Raw genomic sequence first — 23,944 nt, forward strand, 5'->3', positions numbered from 1 at the left:
CAGCTCTCACTAGTGCCACAACGGGACTTGCCTCAGTTGGCACACTGTACCTATCAAAAGCAGCCAAGGAGTAACGATCAAACGCTTGGTGACTTCCTCTAAAATGGAAAGATGTCTCAGCAGAGGAACTATAGTTTGTTATTCACAATGACTAAGGCACCCAAACGCCAAGCTACCAATAAGAGCTTGAGATGCTATCATTCATCTTTCATTGGCATCAGAGTCAGAAATAATCAAATACAAACCTCTCTGAGGGAAGAATTTCACTTTGTTCATGTTCATCTCATTCTGGGCAACTGCTTCGCTTCAATGGCTATTCTCACTTTTAATGAATCCAGTCTGGCTCTGATGAGTCCAACTTTCTAGATACGCACTGAATACACTTGGGGGAAGTATCCTGCCTCGCAAATCTTGTGGCTGTTCAGAAATCAATGCCAAATATTCCTGCGTGCAGACTGTACCTACATGCTGCTTCTTGGTGGCATCATCCAAAAACATTGTGTCAGGTTCCACATGTACATGCTGACGTCACCCAGCTCTGCCTCACCACTTCCTCCCTCGACTCCTCCACCATCTCTAAACTGCCACTGCTTATGCAACGTCCAGTACTGTTTGAGCGGAAACTTCCTCCAATTAAATATGGGGAAGATTGAAGCCATTGTCTTTGGTCCCCACCACAAGCTCCAGTCCCCAGTCACCTGCTTCTTTCCTCTCCCTAGTAACTGTCTGAGGCTGAACCATACTGCTCCAACCTTGGTGTCGAGATGAGCTTCTGGCCACATACCTGCATCATTACCAAGACCACCTGTTTCCACATCCATAACATTGTCCTACTCCATCCCTGCATCAGCTCATCTGCTGTTGAAAACCCTCATTCATGCCTTTGATACCTCGAGGTTTGACTATTCTAACCACCTCCTGGCTGGTCTCCAGTCTTCTACCACCTGAAGAGATATGTTCGTCGAAAACTCTGACATCTGTCCCAACTTGCTCCAAGTCTTGTTCACCCATCACCACTGCACATGATGACTCACACTGGCTGCTGGTTAAGCAACACTTTATTTCAAAATTCCCATCCTTCAATCCAAATTCACTCCAAGGCCTTGCCCCTCCCTATACCTGTAACCTCCTCCAGCCCCACAGACCTCCGAGAAACCTGCACTCCTCTAGTCCTGGCCTCTTGCCTTTCCCCAATTTTAATCGTTCCACCATTGGTGGCCATGTCTTCAGTTGCTGGGCCCTAAACTCTGGAATTCCCTCCCTAAATGTCTCAGTCTTTCCATCTCTCTCTTTCTTTAAGGCGCTCCTTAATAACTAATATCTCCTTATGCAGCTCAGCATCAAATTTTGATATCGCTCCTGTGAAGCAACTCAGGATGTTTTACCATGTTGAAGGCACTATGTAAACGCAAGCGACAGGGCGATAGCAGACTTATTCCAATCATACAACCACAATTGGACTGTCACAAAAAATTTCATCTCTTACTGAGTGTATTCTGAGGTGAGTGAATTTTTTTTTCTAAATAGCACAAAAGGCTGAAGTGAAAAATGAAACATGCCATTGAGAAGGCGAACATCACGTTGAACTGTTCACTTATCTCTCTAGTTTAGATGCTCCAGCACAGCTACCATTTTTGATTCTGGTATGTAACTGTCCAGAAGGTTAAAAATAAACAGTAAAACTTGGGAAGTGACTGGTACCGGTCCAAAATGGTTTTGTATACTTTAAAATGGAACTCCAGTTCAGACCAGTACCAGTCACTTCCGAGTTTTACTGGCTTTTCCTTACTTAACCTATGCACTTAAGAATGGAGTTGATCCAGTTAAGAGAAAGGTGAGCTTGGTGCATCTGGCTTTACTCACTCGCTGATGTACGTTTGACAACTCTTACACAAAATGTGTAGGTGTGTGTGAGAAGCACGGTCTTTCCACAACACATACCTATCTACGTGTGTGGGCCTACAGAGGCTTGAAGCAAGGCTTCCAGGCCTATTACATTCCTGGCAATCACTTGGGGAGAATTATTCCGCATGAGAAGCAAAGTGCTCTGACACAGCCTGCGTTCAGCCAAGGCACGTTCAGGTGATGCACACAGCTAGAGTGCAACTGCTCATGCAGTCATTGCAATGGTTTCCCTCACCACTGCTGAATGAGATGCAGTTTAGCATGTCCCAGAAACACTCAGATAAATAGCAGCTTCTAATGAGGCAACTGAGTGTCTGCCCACTGTCCCATTATGAAAGGACATGACAGACAAGTCGGATTCTGGGCTCTTCCAACATCTATGACACATTCACTTTCCAGGACATATGTGCCTACAAACATACGAATTAGGAGCAGGAGTAGGCCTCTCAGCCCTGCTCCACCATTCAGGAACATCATGGCTGATCTGACTGTAAACTCAACCCCACATTCCTGCCTATTCCTGATAACCTTTCACCCCCTTGTTAATCAGGAATCTATCTAACTCTACCTTAAAAATATTCTACGTCCACCAGCTTTTGAGGAAGAGAGTTCCAAAGACCATCGACCCTCTGAGAGAAAAGATTTCTCCTCATCTCTGCTTTAAATGGACGACCCCTTATTTTTAAACAGTGACCCCTATTTCAGTTCTGATGAAGAGTCATACGGACTCGAAACGTTAACCGTGTTCCTCTCCGCAGATGCTGTCAGACCTGCTGAGTTTTTCCAGCTGTTTCTGTTTTTGTTTCAGATTTCCAGCATCCGCAGTATTTTGCTTTTACCCCTAGTTCTAGATTCTCCCACAAGAGGAAACATCCTCTCAACATCCACCCTGTCTAGACCCCTCAGGATCTTACATCAAGTTGCCCTGTACCCTTCTAAACCCCAACCGATACAAGCCTAGCCTGCCCAAACCTTCCTCAGAAGGCAACCCCGCTCATCCCAGGTATTATTCTGCTATGACTCATGATCAGAAGTGGAAATTCTGGCGGACTTTCACCGCCTTTGCCCAATCGTATGAAAGAATTGAGATCAGCGGTTTGGATACAGATTAAGATGGGACATTTCTCCTCCATACACCTCAACGCCCCACTCAGCAGTGCCACTGGCTGACTGGGAATGCCCATTGGTGCAATAGTCACAATAGGTGCTCAGAAAGGTAGAACGACGCACAAAAGGCCATCAATGTTTCAAAATTACTCACAGGAAATTAACACGAACATGGGAGAACAAATCTACAAGCAGGAAGATGGTGCAGCACTGAAACATCAGCACCAAGAGCCAGGTTCGGTCCCCGCGCAGTCAGCGCTTTGTTGGCTGGGTGACAGCAACATGTACAGGCATTGGTTTCCTGGTCCAGGTGGAATGGGGAAGAAAAGGCTATTTATTAATCAGGGCTCCCGCTCACTACCCAGTAACTCTGCTGGAAGCGAGTGCAAATGCCCCACCAGGAGCAGGCTCACTTCTCATGGTGCAATTATTAAACAGCCCCAACGTTGGAGGTCGGTGTTCCCACAGTGGCAGCACTCTGAACCAAGACGGAGGTGGGTTAACACTGCGCTGCATATTGCACTTCAGTGCTGAGGTCATGCTACAGTATCAGAGGCGCTGTCTTCCGAATGAGACATTAAACTGAGGCCCCTCCCAACTAGTGGATGTGAAGATCCCACGGCACTATTTGAAGAGGAGCTGTCTTGGCCAATATTTACCCCTCAACCAAGCACATGTTATCTGGTCATTTTCTCCATGGCTATTGAGAACTTGCTATTGGCTACAACATTTCAGGAAGACTTGATGGATTCTGAAGCACATTGGACCATCCTGACATTGTGAAAGGCGCTATATAAACAAAAACCTCTTTCTTTAATTCTCCTTGACTAACATGCAATATAGCCTCACTCTGCAAGGACAATCACTTGGGCAAAATCATGGAGGATGATTGAGCTAGCCCCCATCTTCAGGATAGAGTAATATATTCCAGGTTTTTTTTTAATTTTAACATGATCATACATAAAGGAAAATCTTTGTGAAAGAGATAGACCTGTATTCCTAATGCGCTTTCACGATTACTGGGCCTGTCAAAGCACTTTCCAACCAAGTGTGGTTACTTCCGAATGCAGGGAATGTGACAGCCAATTTACAGATAGCATACTCCCACAAACAGCAATGTGGTGCTGACCAGATAGTCTGTTTTGGTTTCGATTCTGAAACATTAACTCTGTTTCTCTCTCCACAGATGCTGTCAGACTAGTTGAGCATTTCCAGCATTTTCTGTTTTTATTTCAGATTTCCAGCATCTGCAGTATTTTACATTTTGGATTTACCTTTGGTGATGTCGATTGAGGGATGAATATTGGCCAGAACATTAGGGAGAACTCCCCTGTATCTTCTTCAAAACAGTGACAGCGGGGCTTTTTACCCTCACCGAGAAGGGCAGATGGGGGCCTGGTTTAGTGCCTCATCTGAAAGACGGCACCTCTGGCAGTGCAGCACTCCCTCAGTGCTGCACCGGATGGTCAGCCTTGATTTTTGTGCTCAAGTCCTGGAGTGGGACTTGAGCCCACAATCTCTGACTCAGAGGCATGGGAGCTACCAGGTCAGAAAATATTAAAGCAGACTTTATAAAATAGCCGGGGAGAGTGTGAAATTCATTCGACCACTGATGGGAATCTAATTAGTGTTAAAGCCAACTTTGTAATAATTGAGAAAAAATTTGGATAAGCCACGTTAGCAGATTTAAGACATTGGCAGCAATGGCTACCATCTTGCTAGCTCAATTAACAGTTCTGACAAAATACATCTCCCACTGCCATATAAAACTAATATAGTTATTGAAGTAACTTCAAGACCATATTTGGATAAATTTGTTCATAATCTAATACATTGTTAGGATGCCAGTTGTAAAACCTTTTGTCTGGTAGCAGAACTGCATCTTTCATCGATCTAGTGTTATGATGTTCTCTATGGGGACAGTTACACAACAGGTTTGCCATTAGCCAAGCCAGTTTCCATTTCTTGTTGATGTTAAACTTGCAGTGTGAATTCAGAGCAGGAGCCCAATGTGATCCTGGTGTAAGCCACGGTGAGAATCTCAGGCTCAGGGGGCTTTGTGAAAAGGTAAAGAATGATTTGCATTCCTATAGCGCTCATGACCAGAGGACATTCCAACGCTAATGAGGCACTTGTGAAGTGGAACACTGTTCTAATGTATGAAACGCAGTAGTCAGTTTGCATACAGGAATGCGATAATGATCAGATTATCTGCATTATTTGTTGAGGGTTAAAAGAAATTGGCCTGAGGAGGCAAACAGGGCCTCAGTTTAACATCTTATTCAAAAGACAGTACCTCCTGACAATGCTGCACTCCCTCTGTACTGCACTGGAACACCAACTTCGATTTTGTGCTCAAGTCTCTGTATTTGGAGTTGAAACCCACCCCCCCACCCTCCCAAACTGAGAAACCAAGAGTGTAACACGTGGAACAAAGACTGACACCTTGTATCAGTGGCAATGTGAACATAGGGTGGAATCAAATCAGTTTGGCCAAGTCCGCTGGATCTCCTAGGAAACCTCTCAAAATTAATTCAAGCTCAGTTGGAAAAGTTGTGACTGTTTTCTTTGAAGAAAAGGTTGAGAGGGGATTTGATATAGGTGTTCAACATCATGGTGGGTCTGGACAGTGAAGATAGGGAGAAACTGTTCTCATTGATGGAAGGTTGGGGAACGAGAGGGCACGGATTTATTGTAATGGGCAAAAGAAGCAGTGCAGACAGGAGGAAAAACTTGTTCACGCAGTGCATGGTTAGGACCTGCTATGCACTGCTCGAGCGCTGTGGGGGCAGATTCAAGCGAGGCATTCAAGGGGGAACTGGAATATCTCATAAAGGAAGAATATGCAGGGTTACAGGGAGAAGGTGGGAGAACAGCACTGGGTGAATTGCTCATTGGGAGAGCCGGAGCAGACATGATGGCCTGAATGGCCTCCCTTCTATGTTGTAACAATTCTGTAACATTAATCTACTAATCGGAAAAGCTACTGTGCCAATTGGCCGCAGATATACAAATCAAACAAGCTTAGGCTCGTTGCTAGGGTTTCAGCGAAGCACACTTGTTAACCATCACTTTTGACAGTGTCCTGTTTTGATCCATGTGTCAATTGGTTAGAGTCGCAATTTTTTTTTTTAAAGTCTTTCTCTCTTCTCCTTCCCCGCCCTTCCCAGCCACACCGACATTTTTTTAAAAAATCAATCAGATTAGTCAGATAGGAAGGATTGAAACCTGTCAGAACGACTGAGCAGTCGGAGGTCATTGTATTAATTTCTTAGCAGCTTGGAGACACAGGAAAACACATTCATCATACATTAAGGAGAACCACAAGTTAATAACTTCCAACTCCTCAGTTAGCTTGCTTTCGGAACAGTATTGCCTTGGTGTTTTACCACTAGGGTTTCCATCCTCTATTCAATTCCAGCACGGATACAATGGAATGAAACTCGGGTGGATTCTCCAGTGCGCGCAATCCAGTTCTCCAGGTTCTGTCCAGTGAAAACAATAGTCTATCCTACATGTGCTTAAAGTTGCATCATCCACATAAAACCTTGACATGTGAAAGTCTAGGAAATCCTGGTTTATTCCATATTTCAGGTGTTGCAATAGGAGTGTATTTGCTCTCCTCATGGACCAGTTCCAGCTTTTTAAAAAAAAATTTCAAAGCAACTGTTCATTTGGTTATCTTGCTCTTTATCGGCTGAATGTCGAGCCAAGGTAATAATTAAACGTGTGCATTTTAAAATCTCCCAAGTAAACCTGAGGCGAGTGTTCGGCTTTGTACACAGTGACCCACTGGCATGATATTTTTCAATCTTTTGGAAGAAAGGGTGGATGGTGAGCGCCTTGCATGATATCCAGTGTTGGGTGATACAATTCTGGAGTCATTGTTAAGCCTGGGTAAATATCCTAAGCACAGCACTTATAAAGGACTCTGCTTTCACACCACAGAAACTCGAGCTTATGCAAGCCAATTTTTCTTTTTGTGGTGAACCCCGAGGCAAAACCGCTGGGGGAGACATGTACCATAAAAGTCCCCTTCTCTTGATTTGGTGGGAGAGTTGGACATGAAGACGTTCTGTAAAATTATCCAAGGAGCAGTCCTGGCCAACATTCCTCCCTCATTCAACATATCAACCTCGTGGGGTCGAGTGTACGCAAAAATAGTCGCAAAATAAGGGGACACATCAAAGTTTCTTTTTTGGACAGGTGTGAGGTACAGTGAAACACCTTTCTTCGACATTGAAGACTACTGAATTGGGATTAGACAAAAGTGTTAAAACTCCAGGAGCATTTTAATGCAACATCAGAATCGCTCTAAAATGGCACAACACCAAACTACTTAGCCAAGGAGAGACGCCGTTAAGCGGGCTTGCGTAGTAACAAAGTTCACGAAAGTGAGAAACGCAAAAATACAAGATGGTTTTTATTGAAAAATGGTGGTTAAAACCAGACAGGAAGTGTCAATATAACTAGGAATTACTTTTTATAAATATACAGAGCAATGGAAAGCAGTGGTTTTAAAAAAAAACACAGATCTAAGGCAATCCATATCGTCAAACAGCAGTCTACAATACCAGTCAGCATAACAACAGTTTTGCCTTGTGTGTCAGAAAGCGAGTGTGGGGTAATATGGCAGCAACTTACGGACGAAAGCATGTGGCAGAAAGTGCACTGAGCCGAAGATTAGCTTATTGACTGGTATTTATTTGGTGATGTAACAAGGTGGACGGAAAGGAGAATGGGAGCATCACTTTTATTAAGACTGAATCAAGATGACATGACGTGGGTCGTGGAAATGAGAAAACCGAGAATCCGTTGCGAATTCATCAGTTCATTCCAAATTACTTACCACCTCAAACTGGCATACATATCTTTATGGGATGTAGGCATCGCTGGCAAGGCCAGCATTTAGTGCCCATTCCTTGATAAAGTGGTGGTGACCCCCACCCTCTCGAACTGCTGCAGTCCACGTGGTGTGGGTACACCCATAGGGCTGTTAGGGAGGGAGTTCCAGGATGTTGATCTTCAAACAATGGAAAACTGGTGTGCTCTCTCAACCCAACACCAGAGGAAAAATAAATCAATCCTACTTTAGAAGCGCAGATAGTAAAAATCAAGACTATATTTGTACAATAATTTTCAAAATACATATTTTAAATTTGGGAAAGTTGTAGTGACATTGAACTCTGAAGAGATGTGCGCACATAGAAACAAAGAAAGGATTTGCATAAGATTGATCAGTTCTGGGTTAAGGTGTTTTTTTGGTATGCGAACCCAGAGGCTACCATTAGTGTGATCAGTGCACTAGAGCAAGAACAGTGAGCAACCAAGCATAATCACGCATCCTGGTGAAGAACAGAATATCATTCTTAGACATGTTAGACTGTGACAGCCTGTACTATGTGACACGAGTCGGCGGGGAATACATGTCGAGATTATGGCCATCAGGTCTGAGTTGACGAAATTAAAGTTAGTCTTTTTTTTTTAAAGTCAGAATCTTACACCAATTAGACCAGGCACTAGAATGCTCTCCATGGATGATACACAACTTCTGAAGCAAATTCAGCCATTGTACCTTATCTAGGACACAAAAGAAAATGCAGAAATCAAGCCAGATAGCGAAAATGTGGCCAGAACAGCAGATAGGTTACAAAAGCAGTAAATTTACATTAATTTACAACCTGCAGGCAAATGAATCACAGGGTTAAAGACGTCAAATATTGAGTGACATCTCAGGCTCAAAAGGTTGTTTTGGAAGGGACACTGGCTGTGCAAGAGATGAGGAGAGGGTGGGGAATAATGTAAATGAATTCCCCAATTACCGCCAGAAGAAAGATTTCACAAAGGGCAGAAACTTAATCAAACTGTCTCGATTAAACAGTCCTGTCAATTTCAGAGCCATCTATTCCTTTCGAGGACATCTTCACCAGGCCATGGCATTTAGAGAAACGACAGGTTCACTTGCTAACGCTCCCTCCCAAGTCCAACATTGCAAAATATTCCAGTAAAGCTGGCTGATGGGGTTGTCCAGTTTCAGAGTTCGCTTAGCCAAGCTGGCAGAAGACGTCTGCTGATCAACAATCAACAGCATTTCACATTGTCAAAATGTCAAAGGAATAACTTTTCCATAGGCTTAGACATGATGGCTGAATGATCTCCTCCTGCACTGAAACAATTCTGTGGTTAGTGGGAGCATGCACTTTGATTCCAATTTCAGCGTACTCCTGAAGTGCATTTACCAATAATTCAAAGGTTCAGCACACTCTAAGTGCGGGTTTAAAAAAAAAAACATGAGGTTTGGTCTGGATAAAGTTTAAAGGATGGCCTCACTGAGGAGTCGGAAGCACCTTACAACAATGACGGAGTGAGCCCGCGATCTTACTTGGTCAGTCAGTCCAGTGGGCCTAGAGGGCACAACTTTAAATTAAAAAGTGCTTTAAAAGCAGGCCCCAGGAAAGAAAAGGCTTTGTAGACGTTTATCACGCTTTAAGTTAATGTTCTACCAAGTAATGCTCTGCACTTGAACAGTTCGGGGGGATTCACGTTATAGACGGGCACTAGAGTGGGTTATTTGAGAAGCGGCAGAGTGATGAGCTGGATGGGATAAATTGACATTTCTATCCTGGACTACTCACTATTTTAATTATTACTGCAATTCTAGAAGTATGCTGTATATTATTTAAATATCTACATTTATAAATGTACAAATTCCCTTTACAAATCAAACAGATCTCAAACTGTGAAGCGTCCTGTGTCAGCACTTTTTTTTTAAATTCAAAAAAAAATAGAAAATTGGCTTTCTTAGAAAATCAATATTTAGTGTTCAGATATACGCAGGAAGGCTCCCATTCATCCGGACTCGGTGAAAGCACCAGGGCTAAATTAGATCTCTGCAGCAAGAGAAAGATCATCATCAGCTTTTGTCACCAGCTGCGTATTCATTCCTGAGCTCACACCAAAATGAGAATCACCTCATCCACATCAATATTCAGAACTATTCTAGGAGTCCTCCTCTAATATTAATAGCTTCGCCAATGAAGACGACAAGAACTAACGTACAATCTCTAGACACCAGTTCTTGAACCTGCGCCCACTGGCAAATACATTCAGACAGGCGACAGCTTGAGTTAGGGAGCTCTCAATTTTTGAGGAGCTCGATGCAGGCAGCCCCATACTGATGACCAGCGATGAAGACCAGAGGTACAACCACTGATTTGAACAAAGGGAGCGGCTTGTGCAGTTTGGGAAATGTATTTTGAACTCTGTGTTCTTACACATTCCACAAAATACTGTGCGAGGAAATGATGTTGGATGTGCAAGCAGACACACAACCTACGTGACCCCCCCAAGTCAAGCGAGGCAAAGAGGAGACCGCTGAAAGAAATTCAGATCGCGCCAATCTTTCACCAGGAGCGCAAAATGAGCGTTAAGTTGGCATGATTCCCTTATTACACCAACTGAGAGAGAGGGGGGGACATGTTTGAGGCAAGTAGTTCCTTAGGACAGAGTAATGAAGAGGAAAGGGTATATATAAAAAAAAAAGGTGTCATTTTATTCAGAATATTTGATGATAAAAGTTTCTGAAATGAGTGACTACATATTAAAGCGAAGTCTGGAGTGGGGTATGGTACTGTCTAATACACCCCAGTTATTCCCAGTTAACACGGTCTGCTTCAAAAGCATTAACAGTTTTGGCCAATGAATATGAGAATTCTTGTTGGGATCTGCTGCTTCAACTTCCCCACTGAACATGACCAAGTGTTTACCATACCATGCATTACAGACAGCCTCACTGTGATCAATTAATCCGGCAGGGGGGAGGGGGTTTGGAATGATTACATTGCATTAATTAGCCCAATTTCAGTTAGTGAAGAGGAAAACACAAGTGCACACAATTTCTTAATCTTCATATTTAAATCCAACAAGCTGTAACGATCCCACCGACTGTGGCAGCCCGCGTTTTGGTGTAACCCCACCCCGTGCCTCACTTAAAGCCCATTAAGAAACTGTGTCCTCCAAACCAGAAAATCCAAATGAAATACATCCCCCTGGCAGCTGTGAGCGGGTTAAAGAAAGGTGAAGTGTGTAATGAATTGGGCTAACGGGTGACACCCAGGAGAGAGAGAGAGAGGCAGGAGATGCACAAGGACCTCATTGTTTTAAATGCACTGGCTGACTGTATTCTCAAAGCATTTCTACCTTTCAAACTGTGTTGAATCCTCCTCCTCTTCCTCATTCTACCCCTGCCCGGCAGTATTTTCCATTGCTTTACAAAGACCCGAAGCTACGCCGCTTGAAACTGGAAGGGAAAACACTGCCTTAGCTTGGCAACTGCTGAATAACCTGAGTGGCACATTTCAGCTTTCCAGAATGCGATAGCTGGGACCAGCTCCCCAGCTCAAAGCGTGGGCATGTCTCGACATGTATAGCTCCCCTCCGCAAACCTTTCAGCTCTCAGCCTGAAAAGGCAGAACGCCAGGCAGACAGCTGGGATCAGCACCGAGCTGACCACCCCCCACCACCCCACACACAGAGCTTCTAGTACAAGGGAAGGGGGGGGGGTTAAGGGGAGAGCTTTCATGATTAAAAGCAGATCAGGGAAAAGCGGTGTGTACCTGAGGTAGTTAGGAATCCTGCTGTTTTTACAAAGCTTAAAAACTACATTCAGTCAATTTCTTAAGATATGGGCTGAAGAACAATTCTGGGACATTGCTCAGACCTTTGACACAGTTAAAAATAGTACCAATAAAATAGTGCTATTCAAAAGGCAGAAACAATGCAATGGAAAGGTTAGCGTCTCTTTACACTAAAGCACAATCTTTATCAATTCAGAGACATGAACAGGATTTAGTTAGAATTTTGTTCATTAATAACCCAATGGTGAATTCACCCGCACCCACCCTCCCCATTTAATTTGATTGATTCCGTGTGCAAAACAAGCTATCAGGATTCACTTCCGAGTCACAAAACGAGGTGGGGCTTCTTAAGAAGTCTTGGGGGCCAGGCTGGCTTTTGCCTTTGACCGTGATAGTTTGAACACAGCGAAGATAAAACCGACAACTGAGCCAAATCTTTGCAACTCAGAAAATGCCTCAGTGCTCCAGGCTGTAAGGAGGTCTGTTAAGTCCCGCTGGCAAAAGCCTCGGGAAACTGGGTCCAAACAGCTCGAGTCGTTCAAGGCAAAAATCTTGCAGTCACTCTTCCCCCCCACCCCAACTCTCCCCCTCTTGCTGGACTTCACTCTACGCCTTCCCCACGCAACAGGCTTGGGGGCATCCAGGCTAAATAGCAATGTCGTCCTGGTCAGGGGGCCTGAATGCTGCTGCTCTGAGAATCTCCAGGGCGTAGACCAAGATGAGGGTCCCCGTCAAATGCTTCCAGCGCTTGGTGATGGGGTGTTTCATTTTATCGAGTCCCAGGTGCAGTTCCTGAATCACATCTCTGTAGCTGTCTCCAATCTGTGCACTCCAGGTCAGCAAGAAGTCATAGGCTGGTTTCCACATCGCCTGGAAGAGTACAAATCAATTAGTCCTGATGCCGGGTACAACAACAACTTGCATCCATATAGCGCCATTTAAGATCGTAAAACACACCAATCCTTCTACTGGCAAAGGGTACTTCCATTTCATCATCATTGCTGCATTCTTCTGATCTATTGACAGCTTAGAAGCTGTATGAGACTTACCTAGCCAAACTGGAGTCTGATCACGTGCAAGAGACCACATAGCAGACAAAGGGAGGACTCAGTGAGATTCCCAAACTGCGGAGTTTAAGTTTGAATCGGGTCTAATCTTGCTGCCAGCCATTTTTCGCTACGTAACAACAGAATGCCTCCCAACACTGACTTCACCCTTTCCCCCAATCTCAATTAAGCTCTGCGGAAAGACACGCAGGACTGCATAATTCTAAAAATCCAGGTCGGAAGCAAATTCACAATGGCCCGTGTCTCGGATCCAGCACTGGAAAGAAACAGCTGGACGCTTCCAATCACATCAGGCTGGAAACCACCAATGCAGTTTGCCAAAGCAAATCATTTATCAATGGGAGAAGCTCCAGACTTTGGAAATTCTGCTACTTGTCACAAGCTTACATTGGGTAGCCCAGTTGTGCTGCAGCTCAATGACTTTGAAATCCAACCCCCAGTTTCCTAGGTAACTGGGGATAGGGGGAAGGAGGGAGATACAAGGCAACATAGGGTTCTTGCTCTTAAGCATTATTCATGTCAGGCCCCAAGGCAATGCTTGTGTTACTCTTGAATAACGACGGGATCAGTTTGACTGCGATCCCCTCAACAACAATTTACATTTACGTAGTGTCTTTGGGACATACTAATGCACTGGTATGTCCCAAGGCGGGAATCAGGGAATGGAGGTTGGAAGTGCTTCTTGTTGAAAACATCCCCCCACCCCCGCCACACTCTCCTCGCACAATCTACCCGGTCATGGGCTTCAGCCCCTCCCTTTAATCTCCCGAGCAGAAGTTTCATTTAAATACTCCTCAAAGGTACACAAGAGAAACTCCAGAATATTTACCCCATCCTAAATCTACACAATTCAGCGCTTAGCTGGCTGGACCACTCCAGAAACCGGCTCAGATACCAGCGAGTTTGAGGCTGTCTGGGCGGAGTAGATTAGGAAGAACTGCTTCTACCGGTGGAAGGGTTGAGAACCAGGGTGCACGGGTTCGAGGCTACTGCAAGGCAATGGAGACATGGGGAAAGACCTTTTCACGCAGCGAGTGGTTATCTGGCATGCACTGCCTGAGAGCGCGATGGAGGCAGGTTCAATGGTGGCTACCAAAAGAGAACTGGGTCATTATTTGAAGAAGAGGGAGGTTTTGCAGGGCAGCGGAGAAAAGGCAGGGGAGTGGCGCTAGGTGAACTGCTCTTGCAGAGGGCCAGCACAGACACAAGGGGCCAAATGGTCTCCTCCTGTGCTCTAACCATTCTCTGATTCTTGGAGTACTGCTCGACCATTCCATGCCTGTGGGAACAGGAGGGTGGAAAGGAAACTATTTTGTCGAACGTAATGTTTAACAAAGATACTTCCATTTTCTCAGTATTAAATCCTTGCATTTTTGAGTTAAACTGATTGTTGAATCGAAATTCTTCCAGCAACTGGAGTGTATTTATTTTTCTCTGGCAGGGCACACCCTGTTCCTCTCATCTCAATACCATAGATAGACTTATCACAGGGTGTAATGTCACGGTGTACCTGTTAGATTAGAGAACACATACAATCAGGTTTCTTGAAAGTGACACGATAGCTCTGGGTGAAACAGAAATTACTCAAGCACACGAGATATACTGCTGGATCGCAACAGCACCCTTAAATCGGCTCCAAGTGCAGTAAGAGTGCTCCTCCGAGGGTTAGGTTAAGGTGCAATGTTGTAGCCAAGACAGATTAACCGGCCATTTCTGGGGCCTTGCTATGTACGAATTGGCTACCGCACTTCCCCACCTATCAGTGCGTCGTTGGCCGTGAACCAGTTGGTGACGCCCCTCTCTTCAAGGCCTAAGGAATTCCTGCATTTTGCGGCTGGCAGGCCAGTTTGTTCAAAAAAAAAAGTGGTCAGGAGAAATAGGGAAGGTTTGGCTAACATTAGGGATCTTGTTATTCGCAAGTCAAGCTATCCAGTGACGGACGGTGTCGCACAGGCACAACTTATTTTAGCCGTGTTTGGGGAGTGGCCTCGGGCCGAAGAGAGGGCCGATGGTCAGACTGGCAGCAAAGCGGCACCTCTGGTGGTGCCTCACGCCATCGTCCAGGCAACAGCTGGACCGAGTCTGGGAACGGCTGCCTGTTTATTGTTGCTCCGCGGGACTAAAAACAGCCGCATCCGATAGGGCGGCAAAGAGCGTGTGTGAAACAGGGCAACTCGAGCATGTTAAAACTCGCCTGTGCGACCGCCATGGTCTTCAAGAAAATAAGCACACCTTCAAGCATTCCGCTTTGGCGGTGTTTCATTTCTTTTCTCTCAGTCACGTACCGCTCCTCATCGCCTTAGGGAGGGCGACGCGAGGTCCGATCTGCCTCCGGTCGCAGGGGACGTCGCCGCTTCCTACTCAGAGATAGGGTGGGAAGAAGGGGCGGCCTGCTCTCGATGCCGGAACGGGAGGCTGCTTGTGCCAGGCCAGGAGCGAAGGGGACGAAGGAAAGGAGGTGGGAAAGCAGGGGAGAGGAGGAGCGAAGGGAGCAGGAAGCAATGGCTGAACAGAGGATGCATTCGAATTGTGGGGGGGGGGTCTTCCACTCAATGGTGAAAACCTTTAAATCTCAAGTCCTGACAGTCCCTGATAACACAACGCACACGGGTGACGTTTCTCCCAAAGCGACGAAGCTCGGTCCACATCGGGGACGTTCGCAAGCCTCATTTTCACTGGAAAGGGACAACGCCTTGGGATAGCCCAATCAGCTCGGATCAGGCTGCTGCCTCCAGTCCGAATAGGGAGAAGGGGGACAACCTGAGATATGGATAATGGGGGTGGCGGGGTGTTTGGAAAACCGGAGCTGAAGCAAAGCCTGGCGGGGTTCATGAAGTCTTGAGGAGCGCTCCTGCTTCCCCTGGCCTCTGATAGAAATGCGCCTGCAGCTGGTTGTGAGCATGTACGGCACCCTGAATTGACAACAGGGGGGTCCTATAGGTGTCACTGGGCTCTGACCTCCATTTTAAACTGGCCCACCGACCAACTCTGAAGCTGCTGCAGTTACCCAACAATAGGCCCAGGAGAACAATGCTGCCCCCACAGTGACAATGGGTCATCGCCCACTATTTTTTGGCAGCTTCTACCGGGCAGGACGGCTGAAAAGAATCAGCCTCCAGCTTCTAAAACGGAAGTAGAGAAATGGTGAATTTTGAGACCAATAACTCTTCTCAACAGATGGTGACACCTATAGACTGAGGTGTGCAGGGCACAGTTTCAAACTGTGCAGATGACACAAAACGTGGATGCATTGTGAACTGCGAGAAGGATTGTGATAGACTTCCAAGAGGAGGTGAGCAGGTTAGTGGGATGGGCAGACATGTAGCAGATGAAATTTGATGCAGAGCAGTGTGAAGTTATACCTTTTAGTAGGAAGAACAAGAACAGACAATATAAGCTGAAGGGTGAAACTCTAGGAGCAGAGTAAACTGAGAGCATATGCACACAAATCATCAGGCAGTGAAAATGGCTAACAAGGCACATGGGATCTTGAGCACTGTACATGGAAGCATTGAAAAGAAAAGCAAGGAACGTATTATGAACTTTTTATAAATCACTTGGCCTCAACTGGAGTATTGTATGCAATTCTGAGTCCAGACTTTAAGAGGGGCAGAAAAGATTCACAAGACTGGTTCTAGGGATGAGGAACTTCAGTTATGTGGATGGATTGGAGAAGCTGGGGCTGTTCTCCTTACAGGAGAGAAGATTGAGAGGTTTGACAGAGGTGCTCAAAGTCATAAGGGACAAAACAAATGGGGAGAAACTGCTCCTGTTGACAGAAGCGTCAAGAACCAGAGGACACTAATTTCAGGTGAATGGTGAAAGAATCAGTGGCAAGATGAGGAAAAGCTTTATTACTGGTTAGGATCTGGTATGCTCTGTCTGACTGTAGCGGAGGTAGGTTCGATCCTGGCTTTCAAAAGGAAATTGTTTCTCTTCAGATGATTATACAATCCGCAGGCTACAGGGAAAAGGCGGGGGAGGGCAACTAGCTGTGTCGCTCTTGCAAGGAGCTAGCATATACATGATGGGTCAAATGGCCTCCTCCCAAGTTGTAACCATTCTATCACCTGGAGTTGGAGAGAGGCAACACTGTCCTGAGAACTGCTGAAAATGCCAAATTAGGGAGAGCTTGTTTAAACGTGGAGGAAACAGTGATTCTGGGAAGGCAAATGGTCAGCACATTGGAGATAAATTATAAAGGGTTTTTAATGAACCAAATTAAAAGACAATATTTCCACTGATGATTTGATAATTAAACAATATGCAGCTAAGTCGGTTCAATGGATGAGGTTAGACGATTTAAAGAAAGATGTAGATTGTTTGAGCATAAAATGCTCTGCCAGGAACAGACATTTGAACCTACAACAGCGATTAAAACGGGATGTGGATTGATACAGTGCTCCAAACCCCAGCTCCAGATTGTGCGCGCACTGACCTAGGCTGTGCGAAACTGGCACAGGCTGAATAACCTCACCTCGGTTTCAATGCCCCCGTTCTTGTCCCTGTGGGGGGCTTCATAAGCTTCCATCTGTTGCCTGGAAACTTTGGCCAGTTTCTCAGCTAGTTCTCTCCATCTCGGGGCCACTTCTACCGCAGTGGTGAGCAGTACAAAATCCTGGATGAGCCTGGCGACCAAACCCTGGCAGTCCAGTTTTAACAAAGCCTGTGGACAATAGAAAAGGGAAGAATTCAGAAGCTGTAAATGAGATACACAAAAAAAAAATAGATGGGCAGGGAAAGGCCAACTGATCCATCCAGCCTCATCACACTCAATGTCCGGAGCGTCATGACTGAAATATTTCCTCCCCACTCCCTGCACCTGTTTAGTCTCCTGGAAGTATGACCCTTCATTAGAACTAAGACATATAGAAATGAGATGAAATATAAGCTGGTAGAGGGGGGTGGGACAGGTAAAGCTCGATAGGTGGCCAGTGATAGGTGGAGGCCAAGAAGAGATTGCCAAAGATGTCATAGACAAAAGGGCAAAGGGGTGCTGACGGTGGTGATATTATCTAAAGGATGTGCTAATGGGGACATTAAGGGTCGCAAGCAGGACAAGCTAGTGGCAGATCAAAGGGATTGAGAGAGTTGGGGTCCACCACACCAGCTGGCAGCACATTCCAGGGACTGGCTGCTCTCTGGGAAAAGGGTCGCCGAATGTTCAGCCGACTCCTGCTCTCACCCATTTTAAACTCTTCTGGTCCTCCTCAATCTTTTAAACCAGAATAATCTGCCAATAGAGGCATTTCCCAGCACTTTATGTTATAGGCCTCAATCAGGTCACCTCTAAGTCCGTTTCTTCCCTGGAAACTCAGCAAGGTCCTTGAGCCGGAGTAGCTGAGGCTCTGTAAGCTAGGAATCATTCTTGTCGCTCTCCTATTGGCCCTTCCCCAAGTTAATATATCACCCACAACATAGTGGGGATCATTAAGTAACTTGTATAATGTCAAAATGGTGTCCTTTGATTTCTACTGAAAAGCTCCATTCACAGAACCCAATAACCTGATACAGGTAGCTTTGGCTACAGTTTCTCTACGCTGGTCATGAGTCATGCGCACCAAGATCTTTTCCCCACTCAACCTCTTTCAGTATTAAGAACAAAAAAACTGCGGATGCTGGAAATCCAAAACAAAAACAGAATTACCTGGAAAAACTCAGCAGGTCTGGCAGCATCGGCGGAGAAGAAAAGAGTTGACGTTTCGAGTCCTCATGACCCTTCGACAGAACTTGCGTTCGAGTCCAAGAAAGAGTTGAAATATAAGCTGGTTTAAGGTGTGTGTGTGGGGGGCGGAGAGATAGAGAGACAAAGAGGTGGAGGGGGGGGTGGGGGTGTGTGATTGTAGGGACAAACAAGCAGTGATAGAAGCAGATCATCAAAAGATGTCAACGACAATAGTACAATAGAACACATAGGTGTTAAAATTAAAGTTGGTGATATTATCTAAACGAATGTGCTAATTAAGAATGGATGGTAGGGCACTCAAGGTATAGCTCTAGTGGGTTTTTTTTAATATATAATGGAAATAGGTGGGAAAAGGAAAATCTTTATAATTTATTGGAAAAAAAAAGGGAAGGGGGAAACAGAAAGGGGGTGGGGATGGGGGAGGGAGCTTACGACCTAAAGTTGTTGAATTCAATATGCAGTCCAGAAGGCTGTAAAGTCCCTAGTCGGAAGATGAGGTGTTGTTCCTCCAGTTTGCGTTGGGCTTCACTGGAACAATGCAGCAAGCCAAGGACAGATATGTGGGCAAGAAAGCAGGGTGGAGTGTTGAAATGGCAAGCGACAGGGAGGTTTGGGTCATTCTTGGGGACAGACCGCAGGTGTTCTGCAAAGCGGTCGCCCAGTTTACGTTTGGTCTCTCCAATGTAGAGGAGACCACATTGGGAGCAACGGATGCAGTAGACTAAGTTGGGGGAAATGCAAGTGAAATGCTGCTTCACTTGAAAGGAGTGTTTGGGTCCTTGGACGGTGAGGAGAGAGGAAGTGAAGGGGCAGGTATTGCATTTTTTGCGTGGGCATGGGGTGGTGCCATATCTCCTTTCTCAGTGACTGTCTCCGTCTCCGACTTACCCCACGTGGATTTCAACTGAAATTCTACCCCTCATGTTTCGAACCCACCCAGGATTACAGGTATCTCCGGGACATAAAACGTTTCTCGGACTGCTGTTCCCGTCACATTCTGAAATCCACACTCAGTGCCATGCGCCGCCATATGAACACACTCGACCTCTCCCTCCAGCAGCACCGCCATACCCTTTTTCAAAGCTGCGCGTGCCCCCAGTTTCATGTTATCCTTCGGCTCATCCGACGCCTCAACAAGAAACTTTTTCTCTTTCAAGTGCTAAGGAACGCAAGCTACAACAACTCATCGACACCAACACCCATCTAGGACCCCCCACCCCTGCCTGTTCCTCCGTCCCCACCCTTTCTTCCAATCCCAACCCCAGCCGTGTATTCACTATACCCCCTGACCTTCCCCTCTCCGATGCTGAACGTTCAGTGCTCAGCAAAGGACTTAGTTTCATACCCTTACGCCCTCACCTCAATGAATTTCGGGCTCGGCATGATACTGAACTCTTCTTCCGCCGTCTTCGTCTCCGGGCTCACTTCTTTGGGCAGGAGTCCTCTCCCAGTTCAACAGATCCTTTTATCCATCTCCAATATTCTCCCTCCACCTGGACCCCTCCCTCTGGATTCTTACCTTCTCTCGATCTTTTCATTGAGAACTGTCGGCGCGACATTAGTCGTCTCAATTTCTCTGCTCCTCTCACCCATTCTAACCTGTCTCTCTCTGAACTTACTGCACTCCATTCTCTCAGTTCCAACCCTGACATTGTCATCAAACCCGCTGACAAGGGTGGTGCTGTTGTTGTCTGGCGCACTGATCTCTACCTCGCGGAGGCTGAGCGTCAACTCGCAGACACTTCCTCCTACCTCTCCCTGGACCATGACCGCACCACTGAACATCAAGCCATTGTTTCCAGGACTGTCACTGACCTCATCTCCTCTGGGGATCTCCCTCCCACAGCTTCCAACCTGATAGTCGCCCAACCTCGGACGGCCCGCTTCTATCTCCTACCCAAAATCCACAAACAGAACTGCCCCGGTAGACCGATCGTCTCAGCTTGCTCCTGCCCCATAGAACTCATTTCTCGTTATCTTGACTCCCTTCTCTCTCCCCTTGTCCAGTCCCTTCCCACCTACATCCGTGATTCCTCTGACACCTTACGTCACATCAACAATTTCCAGTTCCCTGGCCCCAACCGCTTACTCTTCACCATGGACGTCCAATCCCTCTACACCTCCATCCCCCACCAGGATGGTCTGAGGGCCCTTAGCTTCTTCCTCGAACAGAGGCCCGAACAATCCCCATCCACCACTACTCTCCTCCGTCTGGCTGAACTTGTTCTCACACTGAACAATTTCTCCTTCAACTCCTCTCACTTCCTCCAAATAAAAGGTGTGGCTATGGGTACCCGCATGGGCCCCAGCTATGCCTGTCTCTTTATGGGGTATGTGGAACATTCCTTGTTGCGGTCCTACTCCGGCCCCCTTCCACAACTCTTTCTCCGGTACATCGATGATTACTTCGGTGCCGCTTCATGCTCTCGTCAGGACTTGGAAAAATTTATTAATTTTGCTTCCAATCTCCACCCCTCCATCATTTTCACGTGGTCCATCTCTGACACTTCCCTTCCCTTCCTTGACCTCTCTGTCTCAATCTCTGGTGATAGACTGTCCAGCAATATCCATTACAAACCCACCGACTCCCACAGCTATCTCGACTACAGCTCCTCACACCCTGCTTCCTGTAAGGACTCCATCCCATTCTCTCAATTCCTTCGCCTCCGTCGCATCTGTTCCGATGATGCTATATTTAAAAACAGTTCCTCTGACATGTCCTCCTTCTTCCTTAACCGAGGTTTTCCACCCACTGTCGTTGACAGGGCCCTCAACCGTGTCCGGCCCATCCCCCGCGCATCCACCCTCACGCCTTCTCCTCCCTCCCAGAAACATGATAGGGTCCCCCTTGTCCTCACTTATCACCCCACCAGCCTCCGCATTCAAAGGATCATCCTCCGCCATTTCCGCCAACTCCAGCATGATGCCACCACCAAACACATCTTCCCTTCACCCCCCTTATCGGCATTCCGTAGGGATCGCTCCCTCCGGGACACCCTGGTCCACTCCTCCATCACCCCCTACTCCTCAACCCCCTCCTATGGCACCACCCCATGCCCACGCAAAAAATGCAATACCTGCCCCTTCACTTCCTCTCTCCTCACTGTCCAAGGACCCAAACACTCCTTTCAAGTGAAGCAGCATTTCACTTGCATTTCCCCCAACTTAGTCTACTGCATCCGTTGCTCCCAATGTGGTCTCCTCTACATTGGAGAGACCAAACGTAAACTGGGCGACCGCTTTGCAGAACACCTGCGGTCTGTCCGCAAGAATGACCCAAACCTCCCTGTCGCTTGCCATTTCAACACTCCACCCTGCTCTCTTGCCCACATGTCTGTCCTTGGCTTGCTGCATTGTTCCAGTGAAGCCCAACGCAAACTGGAGGAACAACACCTCATCTTCCAACTAGGGACTTTACAGCCTTCTGGACTGAATATTGAATTCAACAACTTTAGGTCGTAAGCTCCCTCCCCCATCCCCACCCCCTTTCTGTTTCCCCCTTCCCTTTTTTTTCCAATAAATTATAAAGACTTTCCTTTTCCCACCTATTTCCATTATATATTAAAAAAAAACCCACTAGAGCTATACCTTGAGTGCCCTACCATCCATTCTTAATTAGCACATTCGTTTAGATAATATCACCAACTTTAATTTTAACACCTATGTGTTCTATTGTACTATTGTCGTTGACATCTTTTGATGATCTGCTTCTATCACTGCTTGTTTGTCCCTACAACCACACACCCCCACCCCCCCCCTCCACCTCTTTGTCTCTCTATCTCTCCGCCCCCCACACACACACCTTAAACCAGCTTATATTTCAACTCTTTCTTGGACTCGAACGCAAGTTCTGTCGAAGGGTCATGAGGACTCGAAACGTCAACTCTTTTCTTCTCCGCCAACGCTGCCAGACCTGCTGAGTTTTTCCAGGTAATTCTCTTTCAGTATTGTTCCCTACAAAAGGAGACATATATACCGCGTGGCCCGACCAACATGCATGATTATTTATCTAAATTAAATACCCTTTGTCATTAAGTGGCACTACCACACACCACCCACCCACCCCCCACCCCTCCCCGCCTCCCCCCCCCCCCCCCCCCCCCACCCCCCACCACCCCCGACCCCCGGCCCCTCCTTGCATAACTAAACCACTTTGCATTTGACTGCGTTCCTTATACACTCTTCACCCTTGCAGGGATTTTCACATTAGCTGCCAACATCAGTGCTCAGGTCATTAATGAAGATGGTAGCTGGTTTCAGACCCAATTCCTGGGGGAACACCGCTAGTAACGAACCTCCAGGATGAAACTAATCTGTTAATTATATCTTTTGGGCTGCAGATCAGGAGGTAATTTTCATTCCAGCATTACAAACTTCGATCGATGAGACAAGATTGAAATGTAAAAATCTGTCAAACACTTAAGGGTTAGTTACTAATTTGAGTGGGAGCAAAGGGGCACACAAAGGACCTTCATACTCCTGTTAGCTCAAGTTCTGCTGCTTTTGGGGGAGAGAAGCACCTTATGAACCAGCCCCATCAGGCTGTTCCAGGAAGAACAGCATCAGTAACCTGCTGCTGGGGAAGGCCAATGGCAACAACATAATTACAACACAAGGTTTCCAATCAACTGAGCACGTGTGTCATCCATTGTGGGCACCAAAGCAGCTGAATCAGAGAGATTGCACTGCACCAGGATATAATGAACCCATCTTGAGTATTACAAATTATGTCTTTGTAGTTCCTCAATGGTATTTGTAGAATTATAGAATCATGCAGTACAGCAGGAGGCCACTTGACCCATCGAGTCTGTGCCAGCTCTTTCCAAGAGCAATCCAGTTAGTCCTACTCCTTGGCTCTTTCCCCATTCAGGATACTTGGTGACATACTTCCGACATTCCTGCATTTAACACGTACAGTTCACCTTGCGGAAGTGCTGCAGTGCTGCAGGAGCCAAGCAGTTGGCAGATGAAATACGGGCTCCAAAGGTGTGAGACTTGGCTCAGCAGGCTGTGGGCTCAATTCCCACTCTAGATACCCACGCAGGCATTGTCGATGCAGTACTGAAGGAGTGCTGCACGGTCAGAGGTGCCATCTTTCAAATGGACGTTAAGTCGAGCTTCTGCCTGCCCTCTCGGATGAACTATTTTACAGAAGGTGAGGCCGGGTTTTGGGGGGGGTTCCCCACTACGTCCTGCTCATCATTTATCCCTCAACCAACAAATAAAACAGATTATCTGCTCATTATCACGTCCTGTGTGGGAGCTTGCTGTGTGCAAATTGGCTGTGGCTTTCTCTACAGTCCAACAGTGACTACATCGTAATGTCCCATTCTACTTTAGGGTGTTCTGAGGTCGTGAAAGGCACTGTATAAATGCACATCCTTTCCTTTCCATGTAGCAGGAATTCTAGAGCTGCGTCAAAAGACCTTGCGCCGCATGGAAGGGGATTGTTTTAAAAAAAAAACGGCATGAAATCATTTTAAACACTTCACTGCTAAAAATAACTTGGAAGTAAGTAGCCAGCAAAGATGGAATTCAGAACT

At 46.3% G+C, this 23,944-nt stretch overlaps 1 protein-coding gene across 2 annotated transcripts in view; it reads right to left on the bottom strand.

The window, feature by feature from the left end:
• Positions 1-7,422: 7,422 nt before the first annotated feature.
• LOC121284926 (SH3 domain-binding protein 4-like) overlaps positions 7,423-23,944 on the bottom strand; it is a 78,733-nt gene continuing 62,211 nt past the window's right edge. For both annotated transcript variants that reach the window (XM_041200851.1, XM_041200852.1), the window contains exons 4-5: positions 17,193-17,381; positions 7,423-12,518 (exon numbers count right to left, since the gene is read on the bottom strand). In XM_041200851.1, coding sequence (XP_041056785.1) covers positions 12,294-12,518; positions 17,193-17,381 — 414 coding nt within the window. In that variant the 3' untranslated portion in view covers positions 7,423-12,293. The remainder of the gene's footprint in view (positions 12,519-17,192; positions 17,382-23,944) is intronic.

This window comes from Carcharodon carcharias, chromosome 12 (assembly GCF_017639515.1).
Source record: "Carcharodon carcharias isolate sCarCar2 chromosome 12, sCarCar2.pri, whole genome shotgun sequence".
Taxonomy (NCBI): Eukaryota; Metazoa; Chordata; class Chondrichthyes; order Lamniformes; family Lamnidae; genus Carcharodon; species Carcharodon carcharias.